This window comes from Coenobita brevimanus, chromosome 46, assembly GCF_032717465.1.
Source record: "Coenobita brevimanus isolate Jiangsu-jjx chromosome 46, ASM3271746v2, whole genome shotgun sequence".
Classification (NCBI taxonomy): Eukaryota; Metazoa; Arthropoda; class Malacostraca; order Decapoda; family Coenobitidae; genus Coenobita; species Coenobita brevimanus.
The window spans coordinates 36,001,086-36,013,358 of record NC_136999.1 but is presented as its reverse complement, the minus strand read 5'-3'; the positions used below and the strand labels follow the sequence as shown (position 1 = coordinate 36,013,358).

At 38.3% G+C, this 12,273-nt stretch overlaps 1 protein-coding gene across 1 annotated transcript in view; it reads left to right on the top strand.

Annotated features, from left to right (window-relative positions):
• The window catches only part of LOC145398693 (uncharacterized), a 78,601-nt gene that overhangs the window by 45,556 nt on the left and 20,772 nt on the right, over positions 1-12,273 (top strand). Inside the window, exon 5 of the mRNA XM_080271494.1 lies at positions 2,640-2,739. Within this exon, the coding sequence (XP_080127620.1) occupies positions 2,640-2,739 (100 nt within the window). The remainder of the gene's footprint in view (positions 1-2,639; positions 2,740-12,273) is intronic.

The window sequence follows — 12,273 nt, the reverse complement described above, 5'->3', positions numbered from 1 at the left end:
TCTGCAGCAGGACTTATGATACTATGTCTCTGCTGCAACACGCTCTCTTGAGGCAAGAGCTAGAATTCTGGTGTCATTACGCTTTGTTGCCTCTTCTGGTATCTTGAGTCTGCTTGTAATTCAACACACTTTATCAAAGGCTCTCTGGTTCTTGTCCCTTTTATATATCGTGTTGCCTTTTCTGGTGGACAAAATATACAAGTATTATCTAAAACTCTTGAGGCTGAGGCCTGTTCCCTTGTAGAACGTCACATCACCTATGAAAGGGAGCTGTCATCTCTGCCTTCAAGTTGATCCAAATCACGTTTCATAGTGAACATCTGGCGACATGTTCTGTAATCAAATACCTTTGACACATCTCCCTCTCCTACGGTTGCAGCAATGACCAACAGCGGTGTGTGCTGTCTTATTCTTGCAGCTCTAAGAAGAGTGTTGCAAGAGATATGAGATCACTGGGTGGAACACCGTCACCAGAATGGATTATGCATGCCTTCTCTGTAAGCTGATCCATCTTCAGGGTGCAGAATAACGTTCACTCATGCACCTGATAAGACACAAGATAATTAAAGGAATGAGACAAGAATGAAATTAGCATATGCTGAAGTAAGCACAGGTCAGCCGAGTAAGTATATCACAGTTTTGTAGAATTATATCACATTCCTGGGAAGTATATTTATTTAAGACTTATGAGAATGCCAGGCGTTACGTGGCGGTATATTGTAGGGGTCAAATTTGGCGCCGCTTTTCTCGACAACTATCAACTGGATTCAAATGATTATTGACAAGCTTATCTAATGTACATTCCTTGATGTTAAATTGTTTGACGTTTTGTGAACGGAATGCCTGTGACAAAGAGAATGCATTAAGAAACTCCAATCTTTGGTGATGTCAGGATCATTTATTGTTCAGTGGATTTTGCTAAAATTTTGCAAAGTGTCTTCCTCTAACCAACACTCCACTCGACAAAACATGAATTACAAACAACGCAATGATCATTAAAATTGGTTTAAACCCACATGTGCACACACCCTACTATCAACTGTATTTTCCGAATCTTCAGAAAACAGATTTTCGACACAGCTTTGCGGCTGTCTAGCCAATGTAAGCTACCTGTTTGGGATTGCTATCATGCAGATTCTCAATGCCTATAGGTAGATCTTTGAAATGAAACAAATAAACCTTGTTCACCTTTTGTGGGACTGACCACCCCAGGTACCTCACAGACTCAATAGGATGGAGAAAGAACAGAGGGAGTTCAGTCAGTTTTACTTGTGGCGTTGTGAAGTTAGTGTAGCCCTGGAGTTGTGAAGCAGACAGTGTAATTACTTGGAAAATAAAGACAACGAAAGTCAGCAGCATGTGTTATTATGACGCCTGAATTGATCTTGTGTACATTGAAAGGCTGACCCTACGAAGAATTATTCATTGGGCAGTGTTTTTCCCATACTGAGCTACTGCTGTTGGAGCCTGTGACAGTGTGGGACGAGGACGTAAGAATCTAAATATGTGAAAAACAAAATCACTTCCCTAAATATATGAAAAGTACAAAGATCACAATATATGAAAAAAAAATCCAAATCTGTGAAAAAATAACTTCAGTTTAAATGTATGAAAGTTAAAAACAAAGTATGTGAATGATAAAAAATTTAAATGTGAAAAATCACTTCAGATTTAAATAAATAAAAAATGACATATTTCAAAATATATAAATGTCCACAATGTCTACAACTATGAAACAATAGCTTCAAATCTTAATCTATGAAAAAATCGGCCATAAGATCATCAGTAATCCTAGCTTGGTTACGGTTTCAGTTAGGACCCATGTTAATAAAGCATTTTTAGGTAAAGATTCTCTCACTTATAATTCTCCAAAGTTACGTCCTTTCCTCTTGGGACCCTGATTTCCGCTTCATGTACCATTTTTGCTCTATGTGCTAAGTATGATTTTCCCAGGATGCTTACACTTCCAGTTTTTGTTTTTACACAAACAAAACTTGACGTATACTCACCTAACTAACAAACTAACATAACTTGGTACTCAGGAAACGAAGCTATCCTCACCTAGACTTTCCTGCATAAGAAATAGTGCAAAAATGGGACAGGGAAGGGAAAACATTCTCCCGGAACGGGAATCGGAAAGAAAGTATCAGGAAAAAAAGTAACAGTAAAAAAGTAACAACTTTTCCTAGGTTAGGTCAGGTTAGATTAGGTCAGGTTAGGTTAGGTTAGGTTAGATTAGGTCAGGCTAGGTTAGGTTAGATTAGGTTAGGTTAGGTTAGATTAGCTCTTTCCCTTACGTTATTTACTGTTACTTTTTTTCCTGATTCTTTCCGGGATTCTCCCGGAACACCTAGGCGGGTATTCTCGTCGGTTAACAAAGCTTCCTAACCCCTTTTCCTCAACGACTTATTTTGCTTTATACACCTTACTGACCTTGTTTGTGTTATATAATTACTTATAACATCACCATATTCCTCATAAATAACTTACAAAGGATTCTGACTACCCATAATAAAAAAAATAAATCACTAAGGAGGAGATGTTAAGGAGCTTCCTTAGCCAACGAGAATACGAACCCGTTTGTATTTCTGCATCCCTCTATAAAGTGTCATAATACTCACGAAACTCTTTGTGAGCAGGTCAGTGCGATTTCTACGTTGGCCGGAGCACCTACTTACCACTACCACTGTCGATACTGGCGCAGAAAAACAGTCCTGTTTCGCCTGCTGTGGATAGGGGGTAAGTATGCTGATGACAATGATCAAAACAAGATGAAAAACACTCATTACACCCAGATATGCGTGGCCAAATAGCCTTCACTAACGCTAATTCAGTGACTTGCGTTTTTAAAGTGAAATGTTTAGGTGAGTAGAGTGACCCTTAATTTAGGAGTCTGAAGATACGAAACGTGAAGAACTAAGAAGAAAAATTATGGTTAATAGAAGTAGTTAGTAGTGGTAGCGTAGTGGAGGTAATAATAGTAACAGTGGTGGTGGTAGTCATATTAGCAGTAGTGATAATGGTGGTGGTAGTAATAGTAGCATTGGTGATATGAGAAACATGGAGGACTAAGAGGAAGAATTATGGTTAATGGAAGAAGTCAGCAGTAGTAGTAGAGGTAATAATATTCACAGTCGTGGTCGCAGTAATAGTAACTGTAGTAGTAGCACTGGTATGGGTAGTAATAGTAGTACTATTGGTGGTAGTAATAGCAGCAGTGTTCTGGGTGGTATTGAAGTGAGAGGACGTGTGCCAGGCGCTCCGTGTTATCGTCTCGAAATCATAGTAAAAAAGATTGTGGGCTCTTAGAAATTGATACCCACTCCAGCATAAAGTGGACACTGATGCATATGTGAAAGAAAATCTTAAATATCAGCTATAGAAAGCTTGGAAAATGTGAAAAACAGTGAAAACTACGGTGTGAGGGGGAGGAAGGGTGTGTGTGTGTGTGTGTGTGTGTGTGTGTGTGCAGGGACCGTTAGCAAGCGAGGTGCTGACCTGAGAGGGTTATCTGGACTGGTGTCAACACCATACATTATATCATCAGCCACCCGGGACCCCGCCACCATATGTGCGCTGCCCCACACACCCACAATATAAGTATCGCCACCCTCACTTACAAAATAAGTACCTCTCTGAAGCGTGTTTTTTAAGTTATTAACTTTGTCCACAAATAACAATGAGACGTGGGATGCCTGTCACACACCTCTTGCTCACTCCATTATCCTTGGAGCATTAACTCCATTACCCTAACACATCAGCAGCTACCACACACTGAATATCACCTATTGATTACTAGCATACACACCACCTAATAATACAATTTATAAACACTGTATCAATCACTAAAAATAACAACAACTACCACTAGCTATACAACAATCTCCTAAATACACACCACCAGCATAGCCAGGTGGTATAGAAGTGTGGCATACAAAAACATTTAGGCAGGGAATCTTACACACACCTTAGATGACACTGTAATGTAAACACATCATACATACAGACACACTAAACACTAAAAAACATATTATGCATAGATTCTCATCGTATAAATATATAACCAATCGCAGTAGATAAGTCTATAATAGTGTATTTAGAACTAGAGTACTATGTTTAAATTTGTTATTTAATTGAAGTTATATTTATCAGTTAAATATATTAAAACTAAAGTTTTAATTATTACTGTACTATTTACTATTATATTATAATAGTAAATAGTACAGTAATAATTAAAACTTTAGTTTTAATATCAGTTAAATATATTAAAACTATAGTTTTAATTATTACTGTACTATTTACTATTACATTATAATAGTAAATAGTACAGTAATAATTAAAACTTTAGTTTTAATATATTTAACTGATAAATATAACTTCAATTAAATAACAAATTTAAACATAGTACTCTAGTTTTAAATACACTATTAATATTAATACAATAGTAATAAGGGTATTTTTAATATAATATCTATATAATAGAACAAATGTAAACTCCATAAAATTACAAACTAGAACTACTTACTCAACCCTCTCAAAATTCTCTTTTGTATTAAAAAGAAATAATAAACAAACCTTGTTAATGCCAATGTGCCTTAGTAAACCAAGGTGCCTCTATCTTACCCCCACAACACACCACAACCACACATCACACATCACATGTGACAACACCGACACACACACGCACACACACTGTCCCAATGCCACACACCACACCACATTCACCCCAATACCATAGCGTCCGAAGACCCAATATCACTAACACACACACACACACACACACACACACACACAGGGATTCAATCTAGGCGGCCGTGCGACACCGGCGCTCCGTACCGAATCATCACGGCCAGTGGCATTACCTAAATTAGTATCTTTCTATGAGTCAAGCTCAGTACCAGGTTAGACTAAATGATTGTTTATTATTAAAAGGAAAAAAAAAAAAAAGTTTAAACAAGACTTGCTCAAACAGGAAATAGAACCAAGACGAAAGAATACGCTGAGTCATCTCTGAGGTTTGTTTAGACTACAACAACACGGAGATTGTAAGTACATGCTCTGCACTTTAAGTATTGCAAAATGGATACATACTTTAGTAAAGCAATTTTGGAAAAGAAAAGGGATAAAGGTAAGAAGCAAAATGATGATTTCTACCAAGAACTGGTTGAAGTAGAGACTCACAATAGACTGGTTGAACGTGTAAACAAACTAGAAATGGCTTTCAAAAATGAAATTGATGAAATAAAGAAGCAGATGCACTTGCAAAAGGAAGAAATAGAAAAACTAGGAAGGGAGGCCAATAAGAAAGACACAACCATCAGTGAACTAACCGTGGAATTGATTACACTTAGGAAGAAAATGAGTGAAATGGCAAGTACAGTTGTCAATCACGAGAGTGTTATGGAAGAGTTCAAAAATGACACAGAGACAATTAGGCAAGTTAGCAGTCTTATGGACCAGAGCATTGATATTGAGGAGAAGATAACACAAGTGAATGAAGCTGTGCAAAGCTACAAAAATGATGTAGAAACCACGTATGCTGAAATGGTGAAAGTAAAGAAAGACTTAGAAACAAGGGTGGAGAAAAAAAGCATTAAAAAGGAGGTAAAAAGAATAATCCAAAACAATCCAAAGTTAGTCAGAGATTCAGTAGAGATAAACAAATCAATAGTAATTACTGGTATACAAGAGGAAGAAGTTAAAAACAAGATCACAAGAGACAAAAAGGAGATGACAAATGTAATGAACTTACTGAAAGAAGTATCAGAGGAAATCTGTAGTAAAGACATAGAGGAACACAAAAGGTTAGGGAAATACGAGAAAAGCAAGTCAAGACCTCTAAAGGTGACTTTCCAGAGTGTAACCACTGTGGAAGAGATACTAAAAAATGCAAAGAATCTTATGGAAAAAGAGGAGTTCAAAAATGTATGGATAAAAAGATGCCTAACACAAGAGGAACTGGAATTACTGAAAGAGAAAAGGGAGGAAGCAAAAACAAAAAATGAGGGAAGATCAGAAGAGGAGAAGAAGAATTTTTTTTTTACAAAATAATAGGATTGCAGGTACGAAAGTGGTACACAAACAGGATGGAAGAAAAAGGAGGAAGGTAGTAGAACCATGTCATGACAAGTATTTAAACAAGATGATAAAGTTGATGTACTCAAATGTGGATGGAATGGTATCTAAATTACTAGAGATGAATGATTATGTCAGAGAAAATGAACCACAAATAATATGCCTAACTGAAACAAAATTAACACCAAGGATATCCAATGACATACTAAACTTAGAGGAATACAATATATGGAGAAGAGACAGAAATTAAAAAAAAAGGAGGAGGAATTATAATATTAACTAAGAAAAATCTAAAAGTCAAGGAAATAAAACTAGATATACCATCACAAGTAGAACTGATTGCAGTAGAGATCGACACATCTGAAGGTAAAGTAATTGTAGCCAATTTGTACATGCCACCCAGATCAAACACATGGGAAAGAGACGAATATGAGGACCTGGCAGAGAGTACAATTCAGAGTATAAGATCATTGCTACATAAAATGGAAGAGAAATCGGAAAGAATTATACTAACTGGGAACTTCAATACAAATATAAATTGGAATATTCTAGATATAAATAGCCAAGAAAGCTGTTGGGACCAAAAGCTCCTGGATCTCGTACAAGAATTTTTCTAAAGGCAACATGTGAGGGAAACCACCAGAAAAAGAGGACTTGATGTACCTTCAGTGCTAGATCTAATATTTACTAGGCAAGAAAATGATACTGACAGTTTAATATATCACCCTCCACTCGGCAAAAACGATCATGCAGTACTAAATTATAACTTCAGGATAGCAAATGACATAGTAAACAGCAATGACAGTTACAAAAAGAGCATAAACTATAAAAAGGGAAATTATCAAGACCTAAAGAAGTATTTCTTAGAAGTTGATTGGGAAAATGAGCTTAGAGGACAAGATTTAAATGCTGTATATAAAAATTTTTGTGAATTTTATCAAATAGGAGTCCAGAAGTACATCCCACAGCACAAAGAAGCAGATAAGAAAATACAGAAATGGTTCAATACAGAATGTAAAAAATCAAAAGAAAGAAGAGATTTGTTGTGGAATAGATACAGAAGACACAATAGTAAAAGGGCGTATAATAACTACAAACAGGCAAGAAACGACTATACAAGAATAAGGAGGGAAGCCCAAAAACAGTATGAGGAGGATATAATAAAAAAAAGTAGTGATCAACCAAAGCTGTTTTACAGCTATATCAGAAGCAAAACCAAAGTAAAAGATATAATACAATCCATTACGGACGAGGGAATCACTTATACACAAGAGAAAGATATTTGTGAAGCACTAAATAAGAATTTCCAATTAGTTTTTACAGAAGAAAAAAATTTTGAGAGGGACTATGTGGAACACGCATGTCCACACATACTACCAGATATACAAATACCAGAAAAATTAATACAAGAGGAGTTAAGTAGATTAGACAGAGGAAAAGCAAGTGGTCCTGATGAAATTTCATGTTGGGTATTACGAGAATGTGCAAAGGAGTTAAGTAAACCATTATTTTTAATTTTCAAGAAATCCTTGAGTCAAGGTAAACTACCTGATATTTGGAAAAAAAAGCAAATATTGTCCACTTATTCAAGAAAGGAAATAAACAAAATCCACTCAACTACCGACCAGTATCACTGACCAGTGTTGTAAGCAAAGTATTAGAAAGACTTATAAGAAAAGCTTGGGTAAATCATCTAGAAGAACACAGTATGATAACAGAAAGACAGTTTGATTTCAGAAAAGGAAAATCATGTGTTACTAATCTGTTGAGCTACTATGACAGAGTAACAAACACAGTACAGGAAAGGGAAGGATGCGTGGAGAGTAACTATTTAGATTTCAAGAAAGCTTTTGACACAGTACCACACCAAAGACTTTTATGGAAACTGTACCATCAAGGAGGAATTCGAGGCAAACTGTTTTGTTGGATGCAAGACTTTCTCATAAAAAGAGAAATGAGGACAGTACTAAGAGGAAAGTACTCATCATGGAAAGAAGTGACTAGTGGAGTACCACAGGGTTCAGTGCTGGCACCAATCATGTTTTTAGTGTATATAAATGATATAAACAGTAACACTGGAAATGAGAGCTATCTGAATATGTTTGCAGATGATGCAAAAATACAAAGAAGAATTACTAACACAGACTTTTGTAAAGAGCTACAAGAAAAATTAAATAAACTTCATGAATGGAGTAGTACATGGCAAATGGAATTCAATGTGGACAAGTGTCATGTAATCAAGTTTGGTAATAGTGGAAAAAGACCTGATTGGGATTATAAGTTAGGAAATAAAACCCTATACACATCAGAAAGAGAGAAAGACCTAGGTGTGATTATCAATAACAGACTATCTCCGGCTGACCACATCAGCGAGAAGGTACGGAATAAGTATACACTGCTTGCAAATATGAGAATAGCATTCACATGCATAAATGAAGACATGCTAAGAAGGATAATAACATCATTCATTAGACCAACCCTGGAATATGCATCAGTAGTCTCAAGTCTTCATCTCAAACAGCATATAGACAAGACTGAAAAAGTTCAAAGGGCCGCCACAAGGTGGATACCAAGCTTAAGGGACCTAAGCTACGAAGAAAGACTAAATAAACTGAACCTACCAACACTACAGGAGAGAAGGAAAAGAGGTGACATGATAAAGCTATATAAGTCTATCTATCTATCTATTGCCAGACGCCTCAATCCCGCTTGGGGTGGCCACAAACAAATCTCCTCCAAGTACCCCGGTCCCCCGCCATTTCACTGTCCTGCTCCCAACTCACACCCCCCTCTCTCATATACCTCTCCACCCCATCCCTCCATCTCATCCTCGGCCTCCCCCTCCCTCTTCCCCCCTCCACCTCACTCACATACACTCTCTTCGTCAGTCTTTCACCCTCCATCCTCTCCACATGGCCAAACCACCTCAGTGTGTTCCTCATAACGCTTCCTATCACATCCACATCCACACCACAATGCTCCTTTATATCCTCATTCGTCAGCCTGTCTCTCCACGTGACTCCACAGACTCCTCTTAAATAACTCATTTCTACTGCTCTCACTCTTGACTTGTGTCCTTCCAACAATGTCCAAGCTTCACTTCCGTACGTTAGAGTTGGTATCACAATACTGTCATGTAGTAACTTTTTCACTTCCATGCTCACTTCCCTGTTTCTTATCACTGCTTTCAAAGAACCAGCAACCTTTCTTCCCTGCTGTACCCTTTCAAGCACTTCACCCTCCAAACCTCCATCCTTACTCATCACACTACCCAAATACTTAAACGTACTCACATTTTCCAGTTCCTCACCATCCAACCTCGCTGTACATTCACTAACTTCACCTCTCTCAAAGACCATCACTTTCCTCTTCCCTACATTCACCTTTAGGTTCCGTTTCTTACACACTCTCTCAAACTCATCCACCAAGCCTTGCAGCTCCCCTTCGTCTTCACTCAACAACACAGTATCATCTGCAAACAACAGTACAGGGAGTTTCCAAACACTATCCTCTCTCACCAGGGCCACTCCAACATCCACTACCCTACCTTGTACCTCTTTTATTACCCCATCCATGCACAGATTGAACAACCATGGAGACATGACACATCCCTGTTTCAAACCAACTTTCAAAGAAAAAAATTCACTTAGTTCACCATCCACACGCACTGCAGCCTTCGCACCATCGTACATACTCTTCACAGCATTCAACAACTTCCCATCTACTCCATATATTCTTAACACTTTCCACAATCCTTGTCTATCCACCCTGTCATATGCTTTCTCCAAATCCATGAAAGCCGCATACAACTTCTTTCCCTTCTCTAGAAACTTTTCCACTAAAGATCTAAGAATGAATATCTGATCTACACAACCTCTTCCCTTCCTAAAGCCTCCCTGTTCTTCTCCAACTAATTTCTCTGTTCTTTCTCTATCTCTGTCTATAAGTATCCTACCATACACTTTTCCTATTATACTAAGAAGACAAATGCCCCTATGATTACCACACACTTCTTTTTCCCCTTTTCCTTTGTACAGGGGAATAATTATACCTGACTTCCAATCCTCCGGGACTCTACCTTCCTCCCAAGCCAATCTGCACATCTTCCACATCCATTCTACTACTATCTCTCCCCCATGCTTCAGCATTTCACCACACACTCCATCAATTTTGGGGGCTTTCCCCGATTTAACTTTCTTCATTGCTTCCACAACTTCTATCCTACTGATTTCTTCCTGTCTTCTCACATCCCTCCTTCTCCCAGCTATATAAGTGCATATCAGGAAAGGAGAAAATAGACATAAATGATTACTTAACATATGGAGAAGCATCAGCAAGAGGACACTGCAAAAAACTGCTTAAGAAGAGAGGTGATAAAGACGTAAGGAAATTCAGTTTCCCAAACAGAGCAATTGATCAATGGAATGCACTACCGAATGAAATAGTGTGTGCCAAAACAATTCACAAATTTAAGGATATGTATGATAAGTATGGTTTAAGACACGGGACAGTACTAGCTTGACTCATTCCTGTAAGATACAATTAGGTAAGAACAATTAGGTAAGAACACACACACACACACACACACACACACACACACACACACACACACACACACACACACACACTACCGCTACGCCACACACCACCCTCACCCCTACACCTCAACGCCTGAAGACCCAGTACCAATAAACAAAGCTCCACACTATTGCACCACACCAATTGGCCACCTACTTAACCCTTAAACAAAGAAGCGTTGTTTTACTTCATATCAAACTTTAAATACTTAACATTATCAGTTCAGTCGATTATTAGTATAAGACAGAACAATTAGATATTAACTGATATGCAAAACTAGAGAAAAACGAGGAAACTGCTTCATAACTTAATCATATTATCTACAAAAATAGAAGTAAAACAAGCACATTCTTCATTTATATCAAATCTAAATTAAAATTCGTATAGTAAAACAGTAGTTCTAGTAACATTATATTTAATTTTCATTTAAAAGTACTACAAAAAGTAGCCATAATTATTATCATTAATATTGTACCACAGTATAAAAACTTTAAGACCATAGCCATGCCACAGTATTGTTGTCAGTGCTCCAGTAGGCAGCATAAGTGTATCAGGTACTCATGTGCAACAAACATGTCACCGTGTACATACTGTAGGATGGGGCCTTTCTGTATGAATGTGTTAGGGAATCACAGCCCACCAGAAGCGGCACTTGACCGCTTCCAACATGGCAGGCGACGGATTGGTGACATGGAAATTGATGGGGCGGTCACTGACAATATGCACGATCACACGAACATGCGTGGTGGTGAAAGACCCCGTGGTGAAGCGAGAGATAGGGATGGACGCCAAGATGCGAGAGATATAGAAGAGCTGGGTGGGTTAAATCACCATGGGGAAGTGAATAGTAGTGGAGTTGGGGGTGAGGAACATCATGAGGTTTATAATAGAAATGAAACTCAGGATGAAGACCACCATAGAGGAGTGCATGAAAGAGGGAATCATCCAGGTATTATACGTCCTCAGAACGGTAGTGACACAAACAACGGGGAAGCAGAACAGCCTCGAAGGTCTGTGCGAGAAGATCGTCCCACATACTGGATGGGCAAATACCGAGAAAATGCAGTGACCTGGGTGAACGCCCCATATAATGAAAGAGTTGGATGGTCCTAAAGTAACCTTTTAGAACCTCCCAAATGCAATGCTACAACTGACATGATCAAGGAAATCACTCGCCTGATAGCCAACTACAACAATAACACACCCATTGCCTCGTTCTCTCATAAGGTCCTTGCACTAATACCACATCTCTTCTTCAACAAGACCGGCCCAAGAGCTAGCATTGCAGAAAATATTAAGGCCATCCAAAGGCGGGTTGAAACATGGAAAAGAGGGGAAATCGACAACCTACTTGAGGAAGTAAGGGCCTTGCAGATGAGAATAAACAACCGAGGCAGAAGAACTCAGAATACCAACGATGTGGCAAGGATTTTTGGCAGCAAGATGAGACAGGGGAAGATCTCGATGGCAACAAGATCCCTGTCAGCTGAATCACCAAACGGAGTACTTGACCTGACAGATGAAACAATGCAACAACTAAAAGAAAAACACCCAACTGAACGACAAGCAAGTGCCCAGTCAAAGCTTGACGGCAACTACACTCCTCCCAACCCCATCATA